The sequence below is a fragment of the Sycon ciliatum genome, chromosome 4 (assembly GCF_964019385.1).
Source record: "Sycon ciliatum chromosome 4, ocSycCili1.1, whole genome shotgun sequence".
In the NCBI taxonomy this organism is placed as follows: domain Eukaryota; kingdom Metazoa; phylum Porifera; class Calcarea; order Leucosolenida; family Sycettidae; genus Sycon; species Sycon ciliatum.
Window position 1 is genome coordinate 3,467,195 of NC_088646.1, and position 23,355 is coordinate 3,490,549.

Sequence of the window (23,355 nt, forward strand, 5' to 3'; positions counted from 1 at the left end):
CTCTCTCTCTCTCTCTCTCTCTCTCTCTCTCTCTCTCTCTCTCTCTCTCTCTCTCTGTCTCTCTCTCTCTCTCTCTCTCTCTCTCTCTCTCTCTCTCTCACACACACACACACACACACACACACGCACCTACAGGTAGATGGAACATTTTCTCTTTTATTTTTTTGGAAAAGCAAGCTGCACTGAGAAAGTTGTGTTAAAAGAAATGAGGCCGGTGAGACACCGCCAGAAAAATGGTACAATCGTCCCTGTTACACACGTCATAGCGTGTTACAGCAGCTTGGGACACGGTAAAAGCAATAGTATGTCTGCACGATGGCAACTGTACAGGAATATATAGGTTATTTACATAATGCCAAAGGTTTTCTTCAGCTCCTTGACCAAGACCCAGTCTGTGCGTGACATCTGGTCTCTGAAGTAGTTCTTGCTCGCGTCGATCGACTCGCGGCTTATCTGCAGCACAGAACACAACCAAACACAAGAAACAGGTCAGCATATTTATAAAGACATGCACGGCACAGATAACACACAATTGCAGCAGCACATTTGGCATGAAAATACGCTGATCCAGGCACTGGCCAAAGAAGGAACAATAGTTACAATACACCCCAATGCAAGAACTCTCACACCGTCAACAAACTCTTTGACTACACGAGTCACAGCGGAATTGCACAAAACAAAGGCAGCAGTTGGAGTGAAATGCAGCAATTAATAGCTTACCCTACTGACAATGGAGTCAGTGATCTCAAAGTGCCTGCCAACCATCTTCGGTGCATCACCACTGGTATGGTCAATCTTGATGCAGACCTCCTGGCCTTTCTTGCCCACGTCCAGGTTCTTGTGATTGAACTCTATACTGCCTACGGTGCCCAAGAAGACGAACTCTTTCGCTGCAAGCACAGTTGGCAGCAGACAGGCAAGTCAACCTCCAGCACAACACCAACACCAACACCAACAACAACAACAACAACAACAACAACAGCAACAACAGCAACAGCACCAGCAACAAACAACAACAAACAGCAGCAGCAGCAGTATGGTACATGATTGTAGAAACGCTAGGCGTGCTACACAAGGAACTATAGTAAAAGGCGCAGCACCCTATACCCTGAAAGAAAGTCATAGCACCACTAACATCAAGTACAAGAGCAAGAAAACGTACTGGGTACACAAAGTGGTGTGCCGACATGAACAGTGCCCTCCTCAATGATAACACCAAGAACGATGGGGTCACGTTTGTTGAAAACACATTCCGGAAGGGTGCGCAGCTTGCAAGGGAACACAGCCACGTGACGGAACTCATCCTGCTTCTTCTTCGTGTAGTCCTACACACAGAGAAGCACGAGAAGCACGAGAACACACACACACACACACACACACACACACACACACACACACACACACACACAATTGCAATTATGATCACATGCTCAAGAGCCAAGACAGGTCAGAGTCAGGGATGCTAAGAAAAAGGCACCGAGGTGTGGGCCGTGTGTGTTGTTCGGATATGGTGATATGCACACATGTGCACTGTACACTCAAACGTCTCTTATCCGGACGCCTCAGATACGGGCACGTCTCTCTACCGGGCACCTTCAGCTTGAGTTCCGATGGCAAAAATGCTTCAAATTATTTGGGGGTTTGGATTTTTTTGTATGCGCCAATGCTTACCGTATATTCTCTATTATAAGCGCCGTGCTTATATATTTTCAACACCCCTCTACCCCGTGCTTATATTGGAGACCGCGCTTATATTGGAGACCGTGCTTATATTTTTTCAACCAATACATCCATAGAGAGCAAGAAGAAATACATGCTGGATATCATGCATGCAGCATTGATTTCCACCAAGACCGTGCTAATAATAGAGACTGTGCTTATAATGTTTCGAAAGGTGCTCACAGTGTGCTAGTATTAGAGACTGTGCTAGTAATGGAGACCTGTGCTTATAATAGAGAATATACGGTATTTCAAGTTATTCGTCACTGCCAACTGTGTAATCCACATACATTTGTATCAATGGATTCTTTCGTATCTTGAACATGTGCAATATGTGCATCTTCAAAAAAAATGATATGATACATGGTAAATGAGTTATCCTGAGATATGGGCAAATCTGAGATACAGGCAGTGCCCGGTCCCAAGGTGCCCGGATAAGAGACGTCTGAGTGTACAATAGAGAGAGAGAGAGAGAGAGTGTGTGTGTGTGTGTGCGCGCACGCGCGCATGTTACAGCAGTTCTGCGACATCTGTTGATGGCAATACATGTACCAGTCGCGATCGAAGCTACTGTGCCGCATTACTTACATCTCTGAATGCCATGAAGGCATCAAACAGATGATAGATGATATCGGCAGTAAAGATCTTGACACCGATGGAGTCAGCCATCTCCTGGGCTTCACGCTCGACTTTCACATCAAAAGCAAGTACAACAGCAAACCTATCGGGAGCACAAGCAACAGGACACCACAAACACCACACAGTCAGCACACCGGCTTTACACTTGCAAACTATAATGCATTAGCTATCAGTACGAGGAGCAGATGTAAAACAGTGATCTCCCCCACCCACCCCACATAAAACAGAATGTTGTTACCTAATAATATAATAATAATATTCGCGGGATCCGATATTACCTGCTCCTAGAAAAACCAAAAAAAACCCAAGTATATATACAATACAGACTATTGTTCAGACCAAAAGTACATAACCTCCAAGAGTGTGCAACAACTGGCTATGGGGTATGTGACGGCAGAACTTCCACATCACATGACAAACCTGTACACATTATTTTCACCCGGTGATCACTTTGCACTGTTTGCAAGCTTAGCCTTTCGAGCCAGGTCACGTGATTTGAAGTTCTGTCGTCGCAGCACTGTAAAGGTGTTGTGCAGGCAAATGCACATCCCCGGGGGTTACTCAATCTGCGGACAGCATGCTGTTTCGTTCTTGGGGGTTATGTACTCTTGCTCAGACATATGCGCATGTACATGGGCACAACTTACTGTGCATCGTGCTCCAGCATCACACCACTCCTCATGATGTCCTTCTTGTGAACAGGACCGATGGATACGCCAGAATACTGCGAAGCACACACGTGAAGAAAGAACAACGATGATTACAGCACTTTGAAGAAAACAGTACTAATGTAGTGAGGTCACCACCCAGCTTGTGCACACATGTGAAGAAAGAATAAAAATGGATACAGCACTGAAAACAAAGTACCACTGTTTTCAGGTAACATCCTAGTTTGTGTACACGTGTGGAGAGTCTGGAGACTCGAGGCATAGTGAAAGGCACAGTAAAGTACAGTCATACACATCTAGTTATAGGTTGCACCTAAGATATGATGAGAAGATGCGCCTGCTGGGTCAGAGAGCAGTCCCCAGAGTGGCCACTCATCAGGCTGCATGTAGTCACAGTAACTCGTTGAAATACACAAAGACATGACATGGTTGTACAAGTATATCGTGCTGGCTTTGCCATACTCGCACACCAGGACTGAATAACATGTGTATCATCACCACAAGACCCCGCGGCACTCACCGGGATCTTGGAAGTCTTCAAGAACTCCAACAAAGCCTCCAGCGCACCCATGGTTGACGCCTGGACATAGACACCACGCTCTTCGGTCTTGATGGACCGGAGCGCTGCCTTCAGGGTTGCTTCCTGTACAGACTGCAATAGGGAACAACAGAGAAAATACAGGCACGTGGTACCAGCAGGAAAACAACAGGTCAGGTCCGTCTGCTTGACACATCACAACAGGCAAATATCAAGGACTAGTAAGAGGACACAGGGCACTAAACGCAACGCACACATTCAGTACACTTCTACTGTGTCGGGGTGCAATTCGGGAGGCAAGACACAGTGAAGTCTCTGCCCGTATCCCACTATCACACTACAGAAGAAAAGGGATAAAAACGACAATCATGATACATACCCAACAATATGAGCAGAGAGAGAGAGAGAGAGAGAGAGAGAGAGAGAGAGAGAGAGAGAGAGAGAGAGAGAGAGAGAGAGAGAGAGAGAGAGAGAGAGAGAGAGAGTGAGAGAGAGAGAGAGAGAGAGAGAGACAGAGAGAGAAAGAGAGAGAGAGAGGGGGAGAAAGAGACACAGAGAGCTGAGTAAATTGCACTAAAGTGTATACCTTCAATACGTCGATTTCATCGTTCTGATAAGCAACAAAGAGTGGAGTACCAGCAAGTGTCTTTTCTAAGTCCTTGCCGCTGATACGAACACCCTGAGCAGCCTTCACCTCCTTCTCTTGATGGTATGCATTCTGCACACAATAAGAAGCACAACATCAGGAATAGATGTGATGCTAAACTTGGGAAAACACAACAGCATCAAAGGAACAACTTCGGCAATAGGCTGCAACGAAACAATATCATTTATTTCAATAAAATTCTGGAGAAATAGTGGCTAGGAAAAAAGGAACAAGCCAAGCTAAACTGATGCAGAGCAGCAAACACCTACCTTGACTCGGAACTCTTTCATCGGCTGAGGCATGAGTAATGCACGTATTGTTGTGTTGAAAGCGCCATCCATGCCGCATAGGACAATGGACTGGCCCTCGCGAAGCTGACCTTGTACCAGGATAACGTCCAAGCACATACCAAGGCCAGGAACAGATTTCACCTGTACATGTAGAACACACACCATACACACACACACACACACATCCACACACACACATACACACACACACACACACACGCATTTGAGTCAGTTCTAAGTGAACCGAAAATCAGCTCCAACCTGATAAATTCAAGATATGCATGCTTGGTGCAAACACACACACACACACACACACACACAAACACACACACGCACACGCACACATATGCACTCGGAATGAACAGTCAAAGGTCGAGAACCAGAAATGAGAATGTATGGCGATCAAAGTCTGTTTTCGTATGCAATATCTAGAACATGAGAGATACCGGTGCTCAATCCCAGAGGGGCAATTTACAAGACTGCAAAAGAAATAGAAATAACGTCATCGGGAGAAACGATCACTAGACCACTATTTTAATTAACTCAAAGTCGATGAGCTCCTTTTATTCAAGAACAGTTTACCAATCAGCCTACAAACGGGAGGAAGGCAGGAGCAAGCCACTCACCTCCAGTACTTGGGCGTGGATCTGTTGGGTGAACGCCAGCTGGTTGGCCAAGTTCTTCTGTGACAGCTCGCACAGCAGCGCAATCAGGTCGCCCATACCGTCACCCGAAATGGCTGACGTCGGCACCTGGCAGTCAACACATGATTTACACAGACGGGCACAATAGCACAACGCATGAGTGCTGTACACTTACGATGAAGGCGCCGTGAAGGCCAAACCGGTAATAAAAATGTTCAGGCCAAAGCAGAGCGACGTATGCGAAGCAACGCGGCACAACGGAAAATCAGATTTGTGCAGATCTAAAGTGACATCATTGTCCTGTAGAGCAGGGAGAATAGATCACAACGCCAGCATTGACTCCAAGCAATGACTAGAGCTACTCACCAGTGACACTACGTTGCGCAAGTCCTTGTTGTCAAACGACACTGCCGCATTCAACCCCTGCAAGGAGCACACATACACACACAAGGAAATAAGCAAAATCAGCGGGACAGACCACAGCCTGGCTTGCACCGTGTAGCCAAACAGGCACACAACACAGCAAGGTTTCTGCTAACACCACAGGTTCAGTTAACACTGTACAGGGACGGTAGAAAGGCAAGTACACACCAGCCTACTGCAAGTACACACCAGCCTACCTGCTCAGCAAACTGCACGATGATCTCCTTGGAGCGCTCCTCAAACTCAAGACGTGTGTTGAGCTTTTGCTTGGCAATCGTATTCTTCACACTGCTTTGTGGATTTCTTCTCCACTCGAAGAGACGATCGATCTACAGATCAACACAACCAAGCATACAAGCAGAAGAATCACTTTAGCTAAGCGGCCAGTTGAACATAACACATACACTAAATAAAGGCGTAACATAAACGCACCCCAAAAGTTGCTCAGCTTAGGCATACCTGTTGTCAGGATATTGGATGGCTGGACAGTTCGCTAGTTTGAGCGAAAGGTGTAAATGGGAAAATCTGAAGAAAAAAATGACGGTCCTGTCATTTCCCTAGTAAATAGACCTAGATAACCAGAAGTGTCAATAGGATACCAAACAGTACACATTGGGACGAGCATCGCCACAATACCTTGTTCAACGCCACAACAAACGGCGTTTTCCGGTTCTTGAGCAAGTTGAGAGATTCAATGGTCTGCGGCTCCAGGCCGTGCATAATGTCGACCACCAACACCGCAATATCACAGAGCGACGATCCTCTCGAACGCAAGTTACTAAACACAAGACACACAGGAGAAGAAGAGAAGGGTTCGCAGGGCACAGCATCTAGCAAAGACTGGAGTTGCAGTACCTGCAGAGCAGTAAAGCATGGAGCGCATTCAAAAGAGCTATCATAAGATGCACAAGGCGTTGCTTTATGAATGTCTTTTACAAACACTTTGGAGGTTCGAACAAAACACACACACACACACACACACATACGCACAGGTTTCTCTTACCTGAAAGATTCGTGACCAGGTGTGTCAATGATGAGAAGACCAGGCAACTTGAGATCAAACTTTGATGCAAACTGCAATCACAGCATCAGGTAAACAAACAAGCCATTCACACCAGGAAAAAGAAAGAATGCGGCAGCTAACAAAGGTGACAACAATGGACAGCAACAAGACTAGCTCGCCTACATGAACAAATCACAACCAAGAACAATTATATGCTGTCTTGTGCTTTTTCAGTCTCACCTCTTTGCACATCTTAGTTTGTTCAACAATAGCATCAAGGGGAACATTGGTAGCACCAATTTGTTGAGTAATACCACCAGCTTCACCATCTTGAACATTTGTGTGTCGTAGCTACAGACAAAACATAGCCAAAAAGAAATGCAAAGAGTCAAATACAATACGAGGTCCCCCTGTGTGTGTCTCTCTCTCTCTCTCTCTCTCTCCCTCTGTCTGTCTCATAAAGCAAGAGATTGTGTGTGGTTCGGCTATCTAACAGTGTCTGTGTCTGTCTGTCACACACACACTATCGCAGACGTAGCATGATCAGGCAATGTCAAGGTTGCACCGTCATAGTTGCACAGGTATACAACTATACATACACCTTACCTTGTCCAAGATCTTGGTTTTGCCAGTGTCGACGTGACCCAATACACAGACGACGGGTGCGCGGAACTCCTCGCATTTGGCCTGCTCTTCCTTGAACTTCTTGTTGCGGCGCTGAAAGTGTTGAAAAAGCAGAGAGGCACGTGAGCATGCGTACGGGAAAATAGTAAATACCGGAACATGAATAGCAACGACTGCTTGCGGTACACTGTGAATCAAGTACTGTACCCATTAATACCAACACTGAAACACTGATGGCAAAACGTGCTAACGTACACCGCATCATGATATAATCGGCGGCCCATAGCCGCCCATCTCTTCTATTTCCTCTTTAACACCGAAGCCATTCAGCATAAGCAAAGCTGCGTACTAAGCCTCTTGCCGATGCGCTTCGACACAAAGGTGTGGATAATAACAATAACAATGATAGCCGCCCAACTAACAGCTGGTCCTGAAAGAGGAAATACGCAACAGTTCATGAACCAACAGTTCAACAGTCCAACAGTACGCGTTGCGCGTTATATTTCCACAGGCACCACTGGCCGCCGCTAGCAAGAGACAGGTATGAATAGTACACACCTGTATTCTGAATTCGGCCCGTTCTCTAGCCGTTAAACTGTCATCTTCACTACTGGAGCTTTCCTCCTCGCTGCTCTCCTCCTCGGATGAATCGTCGTCATCGTCGTCGTCTTCATCGTCTTCGCTGTCACTCTCCGAATCATCTTCTTCCGATTCCTCCTCTGCTGCATCCTCCTTGCTGCTCGCAGATGGTTTGGTGGTTTTGGCGGACGGTGATGCCGGAACTCCTTGTGCTGCTGCTGCAGTCACCATCAACACAACCAACAAAGAAAGCAAAAGACATCATTTAATATCTTATCTGTAGTTGAGGAGAGAACAAGGATCTGTTTTCCCAACGCTTGTGTGACCGGTTTTGGATCGTCTCTTTGCCGACTTTGGTCCACAGACAACCCTCCGTCGTCTTCCAGACCAGGTATGAGTGCAGCAGAAGAGGATTTGGCTTATCTGTGGTTGAGGAGAAAACAAGTAGCTGGATCTGTTTTCCAATCTGTTTTCCCAACGCTTGTGTGAACGGTTTCGGATCGTCTCTTTGCCGACTTTGGTCCACAGACAACCCTCCGTCGTCTTCCAGACCAGGTATGAGTGCAGCAGAAGAGGATTTGGCTTATCTGTGGTTGAGGAGAGAACAAGTACAGTGGCTGGATCTGTTTTCCAATCTGTTTCCCCAACGCTTGTGTGACCGGTTTTGGATCGTCTCTTTGCCGACTTTGGTCCACAGACAACCCTCCGTCGTTTTTCAGGCCAGGTATGAGTGCAGCAGAAGGGGATTTGGCTTATCTGTAGTTGAGGAGAGAACAAGTACAGTAGCTGGATTTGTTTTTCCAAACGCTTGTGTGACCGGTTTTGGATCGTCTGTTTGCCGACTTTGGTCCACAGACACCCCTCTGTCGTCTTCCAGACCAGGTATGAGTGCAGCAGAAGAGGATTTGGCCTCGCTGAAACAACTGGCGAAGGACCATCAACTGGGTGGCTACTCTGGCAAGTCCCGTCGGCAGCTGGTCACCATGCTTCGGGACAACAGGATCGGCAGAGTCTCAGGTCAGGATAATTCAGTTTTAAAGAATGATGCAGCCTCAGGCCAGGATGCCACAGTACGTGGGAATAATGAGTTTGTGAATCGGGCTTCAGAAGGTCTTACTTCGGAAATTAAAGTACTGGCAGGCCAATTGTCAATAATCACAAGCCTACAACAGCAGGTAGCCGAGCTGATGGAGGAAGTTCAGAAATTGAAACAGTACGCTCCAATGGGCACAGCAAATCCCGTAGTCAAAGATGCACCAAGCAGTGAAATGAGTACGCTGCAGGAGGGCAGTTTGGATTCTCCCGCCACCTTTAGCCAGCACCACCCAAGCACATCCACATCCACACACCACAACAAAGCAAGCGGCCACTCTTACAACGCACATCCACTGTACAGCTCTGTGACCTGACACCAACCAGCACAGCACATCAAGCCCCACCGGTACAACGACCTCCAGCATCCCACGCTACAACCCCGTACCGAAGTTCGGTTACATCGTACTACCACCAGCCAGTTAAAAAAAAAGGAGAATCTGCGTGGTGCCGCTCGCGTAAAAAGCGCTGCACTTCACGTCAGCAATATTGATCTGGGGTGCTCTGCAGAATCAATCGCGAAATGGTGCGCCGCCCGGAAGGTTACCGTGATAAAGTGTTCCGTGGCAGAACCTCGCTACTTTGGCCTCGCGTATGCACACGTTGTCATACCTGATGATAATCTGTCAACCGTTAACGGTGAGGGGTTTTGGCCATCAAACTCACACGGCCACGTCAGGCTCATCCTCGTGCCTTGACTTGCTCGCTACAAATTATCCCGACCTGGTAACTTCAGTTTCGCCTACTCCACCCCTAGGGGCTTCTGACCACTGCCCAATACTCTGCCGTTCTGGATCCCGGGGTTCACTTCTGCCAGAGACTCGCCTGACTCCCGCCCCCAGGCCAACACTGTCAACTATGCATTCAAAAGTGTCCCCGCCCACATTTGGTCAGCAATCAACAATACTTTATGTCCACTCACTGGGACGGCAAGCTGTCATCGGTCAATGTCGATGACGCAATGGAAGGATTTACTTCGAAGTAGTTCTGTGCTCAGCCGAGTTTTTGCCCAGTACCTTTCTGATTATCAATACAGCGATCCCTCCGCTGGGTACCAAGGAAAATCCAGCTGCCAATACCCTCCATGGGTTGGTAATGAACTTCGAGCAAAGATCAAACGAAAATTTGACCTGTACAGCGTGAGCATGAAATACCCCTCCTCAGCGAATATTCACGCCAAGCGCCAAAGAAATAATGTTAAGTCCCTTACCAGATCAGCCTACAGAAAGTACATCCGCTTTATCCAAGCCACACTCACTGATCCCCAACGCCCCACACTCTACAAATCCGTGCGTATGCAGAAATTTACGAAAGTCCCATACACCTGATGGGAAGGTGCTGTCTAGTCCTGCCGACCGAGCTGATTTACTGAACAAGCAATTTGCCTCCGTGGCTGTCCATGATGATCCTACCATCGTGATCCCTCCGCTTACCCGCAACTCGGCACATACGTTATCGACACTTGTCACTACCCCCGCAGCAATCCTTAAGTACCGTAAAGTCTTGTATAAAAGCCGCGGCTTCTATGACTTTCTTGGTGACATTTTGCCGGCTTCTATATGAGACAGGCTTCTATACAAGCCAGGTATTTCTATGTATGTCAACACTAAAACCAGGCTTATGTGTGATTTGATGGGCCCAAAATTGCGGCTTCTATTCGAGGGCGGCTTCTATTCAAGTGCGACTTTTATACCAGACTTTACGGTATATCAGAAAACTGAAGAACAATAAGTCACCTGGCCCCGATTGTATACCCAATGCAGTCTTCAAATGTTTGGCCCCGTCTATATCTCTTCCCCTATCCCACATTTCAATCTTTCCTTCTTGTCAGGTGTCTTCCCATCATCCTGGAAATCTGCCCGTGTTGTCCCCATCTTCAAGAATAAAGGCCACCGCTCTCAGCCCGGTAACTATAGGCCCATTTCGCTCCTTCCATCGATCTCGAAACTGCATGAGCGTATCGTGTAAGACCAGCTCTACTGTTTCGTGTCCCCTCAACTTCACCAGGCCCACAATCAGGTTTTAGACGAGGAGACTCCACTACCTTCCAGCTATCCCGTCTCGTGCAGCAAATATCTTCCCTCCGTGACACCCGCCAGCTGGTCGCCCTCTGTTTTTTTGATCTGGCGAAAGCCTTCGACACAGTGTGGCATCGCGGTCTGCTCGCTAAACTGCAGTACAGTTTTGGAATAGAGGGTCAAGCTCTTGCTTGGCTTCAAAGCTACCTCCATAACAGACGGCAACATGTTGTTGTGGAGCGCGTGACATCCGGCTCTCTACCGGTTCACTCAGGAGTACCGCAGGGTTCGATTTTAGGACCACTATTATTTATCATGTACATGAACGATCTACCTGCACAGGTTGAGGACTGTCGCTGTATGCCGACGACACGACGCTGCTAGTCAGCAATGGAAATCGGCAGGATCTAAACCTTTCCTGTGGCATCCACGGAGTTCTCAAATGGATGAAACGCTGGAGATTGCAGCTAAACCTAGAAAAAACCAAAATTCTCATGTTCCCTTCTGCTGATAACCTGACCTCCTTCACAAGCCCTCTACTGTAAAAGCCATTATTCTAACGAGGCGCATATATAACGATTTCCCAAAATTGACTAGTTTACGTGTACCAACGGTAACGATTTTCACTCATTCTCAACGCTCAATGGCACAGTATATGTATCGATTTCTGTATAACGATTTCTATTTTAACGACAGATTTCTCCTTGTTAACTCGTTAGAGTTAGCACTTCGTTATATATATGGCTTTTACAGTATTTCCCCAATGCATAGATGTTGTCCGTGACCATAAGCACCTTGGTCTTTTTCTGGACTCGAACCTCAGCTGGCAGCACCACATCGACTTTATCTGCCATCGCACAAGCCAGGCACTTGGTATGCTTATCGCCCACTGTTACTATTTACCTGTCTCATACAAAATTCTTTTTTATAATGCATATATTCGCCCCATGTTTGACTATGCTGATATTGTATGGAGTGGTCTGAATGCTACGTACGCTAACAAGCTTGAAACTCATCACAAAAAGCAACTGAAGACATTATTTAGACAGCCCGGCGTTTCCCTTCAGTAGAATTGTACGAGCTTGCTCACGCCACACCTCTTTCCAAGAGGAGGCACCTCCACCTCTGCACCTTTGCACATATGTTTCGCCTCACCTTGACTCCTTTAACTGGTTTTCAAATGCTGACAGGACTCGCAATGCTATAACCTTACCGAGAGCAAACACCTCTATTTTGCTGCGTTCTCCACTTTTTATCGCAATTTCCGACTGGCTCCGTCTCCCCCAGAGTCTTAAACTTTCATCTTCTATGCGATCGTTCAAAGCACAACTGTCGGTGCTCGCCTAATCTAACTCCTGCTCATGTGTCCGGTCTTCATTTGCTTCTGCTCGTGTCTGGTCATTTTTTTCCCCCTGTCAACTGCATACTAGTATTTGTTTTGTTTTTTGTTCTTCGCCGTGGTTGGCTATCACCCTCTCCCCTCTGATTGGCTGTTGTTTTTTCAGCTATGGGATGAAGCAATAATAATTGGCTACAAGCGAGGGTCCCTGGTTCGAGTCCTGGTGGTGACAGTCAATTTTTTCTTCACACTTTTCCCGTCTGTCTCTTTCCCTCAAACCAGTTAATAATTATATACCGTATATCAGCACCTTTAAAGCCATGGCCTTATATTCGAAACACCGCTGCTTTCCTAGCTATTCTAGATGCAAAATGACTCACCCACTACGCCATGCCATAAGAGTCAAAGTCCACACCGAAATTTCAATCTAAATCCACTTGTTCACCCTTCCTGCTGGTCTGTAAGTTTGCAAGCATAGTACGTATTCCTCCATTTTTACAGAACATACTTCGAATGTCATTTCATTTATGAAGCCTATGGCTTTATAACTGAGACTGGCTTTATAATCGAATATAAAACCATGGCTTTAAAGGTGCGGACATACGGTAATAATAATAATAATATTGGAGTCTAATGAGTGATGTGCTTGCTCAGAGAGAAAGAGAGAGAGAGAGAGAGAGAGAGAGAGAGAGAGAGAGAGAGAGAGAGAGAGAGAGAGAGAGAAATAGAGGAGAGACAGAAAAGAGGTTTAAACTTTTCAGCTGTAACCCTGAGTTCACGCACAAGAATCACACTGCACATGATCCATTGTGCGTGAAGTATCACGGTGCACTGAGGTCGCTCTCTGTCTATCAGCCTGCCTGTCTGTCTGCCTCTGTCTTATCTCTTTCCATCTCTGTCTCTTGAGCTGCCAGAGCTTGCTCAAGCCCAAATTAAATATTTGTTGTAGACGGTTGCTGTGCTGGAGGGTGCAACGTGCCACAAGTCATTGCAACACCAACACCAACCTTTGCTGCCATCTTCATCATCAAGATTCATTTCATCCCAGGCAAGATCCTGACACAGTAGCACAGATCCACATACACGTGCACAAACGCGCGCACACGCAAACGTACGCACACGCACACTTACACACACACACACGCGCGCACACACACACATACACACACACGGAGAGAGTCAGAAGAGAAAGCATTCCTTAAAGCGACACTCCAGAACTGCAGTTTACCACGCACATATTTTACAAAAGAAGGATATTCAGTGCACATCACCACCAACTCAGGAGGGTCTCTTTCAAAAGCAAGACAAGAGGCAACGTTTCACGGCGTTCTGCCACGTTCTATCCAAGAAACGGCTGCCACCGTTTTGACAAATGGATGAATTCATCAAACAAAGTATCGGTATGCCATTTTTCCAATCAATGAAGTGGAGGGTGGACAAGTGAGAAAGATAAAACTACATTTCTCACGGTTTGTGCAAATACAGTACCAGGAAAGGCAAAGAACATGATCGAATCGTTACGAGAACGGGTTGACCGATAAACAAGAACTGGACTCGTTACTCGTTTCACCCCTAGTATTCAGTATGGCAACATTGGCTACGAGGAAATTGACACACATAAGAATCAAGTACAACAATACAGCACTGCAGCACACACTAGACACTTAGAAATGACATACCTCGTCGGCGGATTGGGCAGCATCACCGTTGGTGGCTCCCTCCGTAGTGGTATCAGTACCTTGCATGGGCTCTGTACATTAGGGCATGCGCAACAAACACAACGAAGACAGTGAAGAGCTGAGGTAGGTGCTGCAGCCATTTAAAAGTAGTTCAGGATATGATCACCAACGGCACTATACATACGAAGAGCATACACATACACGTATGCACACGACTTCCGGCCGTTCCTCACCTTCCGCAGCCCGCGTTGTTTCTGTTGCTTGCTCTTCGGCATCTTTCTGCGTCTGCTTTTGTTTGTTCCTCGTTCTTGTGCCATACTTGACTTTCACTTTCTTGGCTTCTTCATCACGAGGCTGCGATGCAGGCACGTTAATGCCTGCAGAAATGCACAATGGGGGAAAGAAAATACGTCGTGGCACGATGAAGAATGAGGGTGGGCGGGGTGGGGGTGATGCCTTCCCTTTTCTAAGCAAGCGGCACGATGCTTCAGACATCGATGGTGTATTGTGCACACATTCCGAGAGGATACAAGAACACTTCCTTAACGTTTCGGAGAGTCTCGGACTTTTCCAAGTGGATTTAAGAACGCACCCGTACTCTTAGGGACCACCCGGGGTTACCGAGAAAAGGCCTACACACACACACACACACACACACACACACACACACACACACACACACACACACACACACACACAAACACACACACACAGAGGCGCACACGAGTAACCCTGCACATACCCTGGGCACGTAATGCTTCTAGCTGCTGCTCGGCGCGTCGTTTCTTCTCCTTCTCAGCCTTCGTCAACAACTTGCCTTCAGCCTTGAGACGTAGTTTACGTTGCTGTTTACAAAAATCGAAAGTACACAAGAGCAAAGCCATGAAAACATTCTAGCATGTTTATTCCTGAACATTTTCAGAGTGTTTCTATTAGCGGAATTACAGGCAAAGGAACAGTATTGAATAGCAACCCTAAACAAATAAACAAAGGTGTTAAAGATACAGAGAGTGAGACACTACCACGAACGAGTTCATTTAATTTAAGTCACACGAATAAAGATCACAATAGAGAGAGACAAAAAAACACTTCAGTCAACACACAACCTGAGTGCGAGTATTCAGTTTTCTCTGCTGACATACAGCAAAGTAGTATGCTACAAATAACTTGTTTCAAAATGCTAATTTCACACTCTTTGTATCTGTATTTAGGGTTGTTAACCCTTTGAGAACGCATGACATAATTATTATTACGTCACGTAAAGTGTCACTGCTCCTACGGGTGACGTATTATTACGCCGTGAGTGTACATACAGTCAACTTCACTAATAACGACTGCGGATATAACGACAATTCGCGAATAACGACAGAATTTTCATGCCCAGAGCAAAGTCCCATCCAACTGTAATACATATTATGAGATTTTGGGTATAACGACAATTCGCGAATAAGGACACTTTTTTGATGCCCCGCCAAGTGTCGTTATAAGCGAAGTTGACTGTAGCGTACAAACGCGATTTGCATGAACCGGGTGAGTTCAAACTATTGTAACTCAGTCAATTCTTGGCCGATTCTCACGATCGAAACATGTTTCTGCAAGAGAAAACTCTCAGCTTGCGATAGAAACAATCGCCGAAGCGATACGACCTCGGGTTGTTGAGATATGGGACTCGACACGGCAAATTCAAATCGATTTTTTAATTTTTTTGCATACTCTGCAGAACGCGTATTTTCCCTTTTCGATCATTTTTGCGCTACCTGCTGCCATGGAAAGTAGATTCAAATGATGGTAGCGGATCTCGGGAGTCCTCAAAAAAATGTTGAGCTCGATACGAGCAAGGAGAGTGAAATGGCAGCTGAGGATTTGATCTCTTGGCCGTGCTCAAGTCTGTCGAGCGCGTGCGTGAAGTTTGCCAGACTGTAGCATGGGCTTTTAGTGTCGCTCCGAGCCGAGCTTGGAGCTATTTTGTTCCTCGCCTCAAGACCGTTGCAGGAAGCTCAAGATCGTGGAATTCGTCCAAGGGAAGGTAAAGTTATCGATCCTTGAACAGCTACTACTTTCATAGGGAAAACGCGACTTTTGCAGGTGTTGACGTGGGGCGGCATTCAGGTAGCATCGTGCTCAAAAGGTTAATCACCACCTTTACTTTGCCTGTCATTTCTCTCATGAGAAGGCCCACACACGTTCAGGAACGAACATGCTAAAATAGCGCCTGCAGACACACATGCTTGGAGAATACGGAAGGCGACAGTACACATGCAGTCAAGGTGGTGCGGAACTTACCTTCTCCTTCTCCTTCTTAGCATCTTTCTTCACTTTTTCTAGTTTTTTCTGTGAGGGCGACAAGATAAACGTCACGATGAGAGAAATAGGAAAACCAGTTACTTCACTGTGTATACATCACAGCCAGCACACTTGCCAATCCCCCCACGCCAGCACACGCACCCGCCCGCGCACACATACACACACCCACACAAATTATCAGTGATCCAACACCTGCTATATCAAGAGACATCCAAGGGAAATGACACAGTACTGGTTTCAACGGGGAAGTTGAGAGCATGTATACTAGTAGCTGTGAGATTAAATAAAAAATACAATGAACACACTGACACCCAACCACCATCAGAGAGGTTCCGCGCTATGTAAAGTTGAGCAACTTTACGTAAGTGGGCGGGAAAACCCCGTGAGTTCGCACTCCACTTACGGAAAGTTGTCTATGGTGAGTATGAACATGGGGCTCCACTAACGTAGGTGCTCCGGAAGTGGACTGGGGGTATAAATTTACGACTCTCTCTCTCCTTCTCTCTCTCTCCCTCTCCCTCTCTCCCTCTCTCTCTCTCTCTCTCTCTCTCTCTCTCTCTCTCTCTCTCTCTCTCTCTCTCTCTCTCTCTCTCTCTCTCTCTCCCTCTCTCTCTCTGTTGTACACTTTTGCGTCCGGAGCTACCACATTAGCTACGCAGTTCGAAAACTCTGTATGGCGGAACACGGATCCACATGAAGTGTATGTAATACTTTCCGTAGATCGATTACAATTTTTACAAACACAATTACGCAGTGCGGAACCTCTCTCTAGTCCAATCAGATTACAGCAGCACAGCCGTCAGCAAAACACACACCTGTTCTTCAAGGGCTTGTATCCGTGCTTCTTCCTCCTCCTCTTTCCGTCTCTCTTCCTCCTCGGCTTCAGCCTTCAATCGATTGGTCTCTTCCAGGGCTGCCTTCATGAGAGCCAAAGCACCCTGCAAATAGAATAGGAATTCGGAAACCAAACAAAAGAACCGCCTCAGCGTTGTAAAGTTCAAGAGATCTCCTGCTCTAAGGCAACGCATAGTTCAACATTGACGCTGACTGAAAAAATTACAGAATTGTGCTTGCTGCCTAAAGTTATATACAGAGTGCAATGCCCGGCAAGTGTTGACCGCCACCATTTTCACTGACTTTGAACGAGTGTGAAGATATCAAACCACCACCAGGCACCAGCTGTTCAGGCAGCGAGCAAGGACGGGACAAAGTTCTACATGAAATAGACAAGCTGGCTACATGTAAAGGCGTCTGCTACACAGCCTTGGAGACTTACCTTCCCTGGAGCTCCTTTCCGCTTGGTTTCTTTCTTCTTTTCTTCAGGCTTCTTCTTATCTTTCTTTTTCTTTTTCTTACTACTTGATGCATCGCCGCCTGCAACATGCAAACAATACACACACGCACGCGTACAAACACACGTCCGCACATGTACAATGGCACAAGTACCAACTTGATAAGCCCGTATGCTCACGAGTAAAGATAAACTGAAGGTGCTCTCAACAACTGCCAACGTACCTTCTCCCCCATCCTCATCGCCGTCGGCTGCAGTTGCACTTGCTGAAGCTGCAGGCGATGCTTCTGCTGCTGCTGCGGGGGCATCTTTTTCAGCTGAAGCGCTCTCAGTTTGGTCGGGCGTTGCTGCCCTTGGCGCTGCTGACTGTCCGCCAGAAGTTGCTGCTGTGACACAAACAGAAACATGGCCAAAGCGTCTTGAGGTAGTCGAGATGTCTTCCAAAAGGTTCAGAGTCAAGTACAACTGAAGAGATAAATCTGACTTTGACTTGAGCGTCGATGCCTGTTGAAAACTGTGAATACGACGGCCGTCAGAAACAATTTCTAACACCATGGTAAATAAGCACTCGACTAAAGGGACGGACTCTATTAGCTCATGGACTAGTCACTTGCATACACTCCATGCCATACAACAGGCTCTCTGCACAAGACCACGTCGCCACATGCATAGGCGTACAGTTGTCATCTGCAAACCGCAACCCGACCTATTCTAGTGGAGCCAGCACAAACTTAGCATGTATGCCTATTCATTTCAACGGGGGATTTGCACATGGTTTGCAGCACAGAGCCATGACCTCTGGAGCAAGACACTCAGTTGTCAAGGACAAAAGCTATCGGGGCATCGTCACAGCAGCTAGAATTTACCGTATACTAGTACATTGCACATGCAGATAATACGGCAAGCCACACCAGGATAAACATACCTTTCTTCTTCTTCTTTTTCTTCTTGTCCTTCTGGCCGGATTCCTCGGCCTCTGCTGTCAGGTACAAAATACACATACAAGAAAAGGGTTTTAAAAGTACTGCACACACACACAGCTACTAGTACATGTGATTCGGTTTGTGTTGACTTTCTCCTGATCTCCAAACCGCCAACATGCACCAATAGATAACAAAGTACAGCTGTGCACTTGACAGTTGCATGATTGTACTGTACATTGTGGGACAACCTCACACAGGCACATCATCTCTCCGTGCTGCCATATGGTCTCTATTCCCTCCAGCTACATCTCCTTCAAGATCATGTGTTCTCAAGACATGATCACAGCAGCACACATGTTCACACACACACACACACACACACACACACACACACACACACACACACACACACACACACACACACACACACATACGCACATGCACACACACACGCGTGCACGCACACAGTGCACATGCCCTCACTCGCGTAGCACGATGCGCAATGCACTTCCTGTAACACTCACCACCATCGCCGGTATTAGCAGTGGCTGCTGCTCCATTAGCTACAGCAGCGCCATTACCAGTAGCTGTTGCTGCTGCTGCTGCCGGCGTTGCCTCTGACTCTGTTTTGGCTGCTGCTTGAGCTGCATGGTTGGCAATGAGCGAAGAAAAGATCACAAGTAATGACACACAAGCAAAATGTAGCAGTTTATACTAGTTCAGCAGACACCACAGACACCACAGACAAACAGACACAGACACACACACAGACACACACACACACACACACACACACACACACACACACACACACGTGTACATGAGCAACAAGACAAAAAGCTCTACATCGCTTCTTATTTCAAAAGTAGCATTTGCCAAGCACAGCTCAGCTGATGAAAGGGAAATATTCTACAGGGTAACCCGTATTACAATCCAGCACTTGCAGAAGTAATACTTTATCATACGCTCATAACAAACTGCTCAAATATACTAATACCTTCTTTCTTGGGAGGTTCGACACCAGTCTCAATAGCTTCCAGTTCTGCCAATACATCATCCTCCCTGTACAGGACAAGAAAGGCAGAAGCAATGCAAGTACCATGCTGAAATATCCCATCAGATCGACGCCTGCTCTGTTCATTGTTGGTAACCGGTTGTTCATTTCCGGCAAACGGTCAAGCCCGCATGACATCTTCAAAGTACACACTGTGCTGTAAACAGTTTTCCTGCATGTCAAACACACTGTAAACAGTTGTCCTGCATGTCAAACATACTGATGGTAAGTACTGGTAATCTGTGCACTGTTCATCGCAAACCTTCGCACCGACAAACACAGCCTGAAGAGTATAATTTCCACTCCCCCCTCTCTCTCTCTCTATGTTTGTCTGCCTGTGTATGCATGCATGCATACATGTGTGTTGGCCTCCAAGCCCAACATCATAATATGACCAATTACTGCCATCTCTGCTATTGCACCAAACGGCTGTGCAGACTGCACCTAATCTCCCAGCTACACGTTGTACAGCACATACTGCCAGCATAGCTGTGACGATGGTGTTCTAATTTGTGTGTACAATGCATAGTCCCATACACACAGACAGATACCCTAGTGTCAACGCAGCACCCATTGGCTCATCGCCACTTGCCCACTAGCACACTGCTCGCAGGTGTATCTTATTGCCCACATAACTAAAGCAATCATCTCTACATGTGCACTGCAGGGCTTTGCACACTAGGCTATTACTAAGTTAACAGTTTCCCCTGGAGAAATGATAAAACTAGTTCCAGCTGGGTGTCAGATACTGAGAAGATCGGCAACAGCGTGATAGCACTTGACGCGACGCTGCCCCTCGCCATGCACCCCTCTCCACACTGCCACACATTAGCCTCCCTGCACGCAAATGCCCTGCTGAGAAGCAGCGAAGAAGTGAAACCAAGGCTGTCACCATCGCCGTCATACCTTGCTATAGGTTGTCACTAAGCATCAACTGTGTGTCCACCAGCTACCGACATTCAGGTGTCTTCCACTGGAGTGACCTCTGCTGAAGCTACCGTTTTTTTCTTGCTGCTCAGCGCTTATTACAATCATCTATGTGTGATGACTGTTTTGTTTTACTTCAGCGTATGGCATACCGTATTTCCGCGCATATAAAGCCATGGCGTTATATCCGAATATAAGGCCACCCTCACTTATAAAGCCATGGCGTTATAAGTGAACAAAATTCAATGTGGAGGAAGTAGCATCTGGCGTTAAAGGTGAGTTCAATTCTTTCAGTGAACCTACAGCAGCGGTGATTCTCCCTGCATGTACCCATCCCCACTGTCACATGCCATACCGCCACCACACCTTCACACAAGGTTGTATGCCACCTTGTACACAATAGGTTCACAATTTGAAATTTTCAGGGAAAATTAAAAAAAAACATTGATGCTCGACATGAAAGTGCAACGGCACCATACGAGTACTCGAAGTTCATACTCTGCCGTTTTTTGCATGTACGCGTCTCTCACTTTTAGCGCCATGGCGTTAAAACCGAGGCTATTTTCTCCAAAAATGTGGGCCAAAACAGCGATGTTTCACCTATAACGCCATGGCTTTATATGCGCGGAAATACGGTAGATCTTTGGCCTTCCCGCAGAAGCCCTCGAAGAAGAAGTGCATTCTGCTCATTCACGACTCATTTCTGCCGTCTACTGTAATTTCACAAATTTTCGGTGTACTTTTATTTTCGGTACTTTCGGTGTATCTGTTTCATACCTAAAATTTCAATACACCGAACAAACACCAACACACATAATCCAATAGGGAACTGCTGCTCTGTACCGAAAACTTCTGTTCACCTAACCTGGCCTTTTGCCCTCATACCGAAAATATTGAGCACCGAAAATTTCTGAAATTAGAGTATTCCAAACTACGCTCAGATCTTGAATTGCTCATGCGACGGCAAGACGCAGTTTTAATCATCATGTTATGACTGTTTTGAACAATTCTCCTCAGTGGACAGGCCATAATATTGCATTTCAATCTCCATAGCAACAAGTTTCATTGACGAATTTGGTTGCTGCAACCACGGAGGTGGAGCAAAGTCAAGTCTGATATGATGTGAACCATTATTTTCAAACATATAATTACTACACACAATCCAGCTTTTGAAACTACAGTACTGTCCTCTCGCCGTTTATTTAAAATTCAGTGAAATAATTGTCTGGTATGAACCATATTTCCAAATAAAGAATTACTGCAAAAGTCCAGCATTTGAAACTACTGTCCCGTGCCGTATATTTAAAATTCAGTGCAATAATTTACAGACATGTCCAGACGTTCATGCATAACACCACCCACCAGGAGATTGTTTCTAAATTTCTATTCAAAGCATATACCGTACGCTAGTACACTGCATTATGAATTATTTATCACAAATAAAATTAACTCAAAATTAGTGGTGTGCACGGGTAGTCGGGTACCCGTGCTACCCGTGAGGACCTCGGGTAGACGGGTACCGAATCGTACCCGAAAACCCGAAGTCGCAGATGACATCATGTACAAAGAGTAGAGAGAGAGGTCTACAGTGCACGTGTACAAATGATTCACGGATGTCTACCCAGTGCGTAAGGGAAGAGGCCGGTGTGCATTGTGGTCTTACCATGGGAACATTACCCGATCGGGTACCCGTGCTACCCGTGGAAACCTACCCGGACCCGATACCCGAAGAGAATGCTACCCGACTCAGCCCTACTCAAAATACATACCGGTAGGCACAACACATGCCCTATAGTACAGGTTATAGAGCTAGAGGAGGACAGCGTGTGTTCTTGTCCCTTAGCTACACACCACACATACATACACAGTGCTGTAGCACTGACGTGCGGGTGTACACGATCCACTTGCCATGTTCATTCAGACTTCATTCAGACTTTATTTGAGGGATTCTCCAAAAGTAAACGGATACATATCATATCATATCATTTACTTTCATGTGCAAAAGCAATGTGTGCAGAGCACATGACTGTAATGATGTACAGTCGACTAGTCATGTACATACTGTAACCGCTTGATGTGCCAAGGAATAGATACTACTTACTCGAAGTTACTAGTAGATATACGCAATGGGAGTACAGTCATGTATATAGCAGGGTACTGTATATTATTATGGTGATAACTAACATAATGAAGTGTGGATGATGTCGGTGCGTGAATCAGGTGTGAATGGCAGTGTGAGTGAAAGCGATAACTCAAAGCCGGTGACATATGCTACACATACTAGTACATGTAGTACAATGCACAATAATGCAATGTGCCACGTTACATTTAAATATGTGTACATGCATTGCATAGCTATGACGCAATAATTGTAGGTTTTGAACAAATGTACAAAGCTGGCCCTCTCTGAACGGAAAACGCTCCTTTCACACAAAAGAGATACGAATAGCTTTCATAAAAGCCCATAGAACGAAACTCACCAGTCAGTGTCCTTCTTCTTCTTTCCCTTGCCCATGTTGCGGCCTGTGAGTGGGCGATTTCTTTCCTAATATTTTCATAAAGGCAAGGTTGACGACATCAACCTAACCAGGATCGGAACAACACACTATCACCGGACCAGAGATGTGTAAGACTATCATGAAGAGGAAGGAGGAAACTCAAATCGATTATACAATCTGCTATCCTCGTATTCACTGACTTCACCGCAACAACAGATGACTATTATTTTCTTCAAGACAAAAACAAAGCTACTCAGCTCAGCAACATCCAAATCATGAGGTCGAGAAAGTAGTGCTGCTTGCTTTTTAGTAATTTTACCGTAAAAAAATGATCACGATCAAACGGGCTTGCACGCGGCGCGCGGTGTGCACGCGCGTGGGCCGGTACGATCGACGATCGATCGTAGATATCTACGGCCGGACGGCGCGGGCGGGTCGTAGACACGACTTGACGTAT

General features: G+C 46.3%; 1 protein-coding gene across 5 annotated transcripts; it reads right to left on the bottom strand.

Annotated features, from left to right (window-relative positions):
* Nucleotides 1-136: 136 nt before the first annotated feature.
* Nucleotides 137-23,174, bottom strand: LOC135813939 (eukaryotic translation initiation factor 5B-like). Of its 5 annotated transcripts, none has more exons than XM_065326985.1 (28): nt 22,881-23,174; nt 19,417-19,481; nt 18,944-19,063; nt 18,422-18,472; nt 17,721-17,879; nt 17,482-17,579; nt 17,021-17,143; nt 16,185-16,232; nt 14,644-14,746; nt 14,135-14,278; nt 13,902-13,972; nt 13,230-13,278; nt 7,753-7,991; nt 7,177-7,287; nt 6,811-6,921; nt 6,571-6,641; nt 6,204-6,345; nt 5,765-5,896; nt 5,511-5,567; nt 5,127-5,252; nt 4,480-4,641; nt 4,151-4,282; nt 3,547-3,678; nt 3,006-3,082; nt 2,308-2,440; nt 1,163-1,325; nt 721-890; nt 137-453 (listed from the first exon to the last, which is right to left on the bottom strand). In XM_065326985.1, the coding sequence occupies exons 1-28, from the start codon at nt 22,913-22,915 to the stop codon at nt 346-348; spliced, it is 3,132 nt and encodes a 1,043-aa protein (XP_065183057.1). In that variant the 5' UTR covers nt 22,916-23,174; the 3' UTR covers nt 137-345. The 5 variants fall into 5 exon arrangements, with proteins under 5 accessions (XP_065183057.1, XP_065183055.1, XP_065183054.1 ...); XM_065326983.1 differs by having other exon boundaries at nt 17,721-17,882; XM_065326982.1 differs by having other exon boundaries at nt 18,422-18,475.
* Between the last annotated feature and the right edge of the window lie 181 nt (nt 23,175-23,355).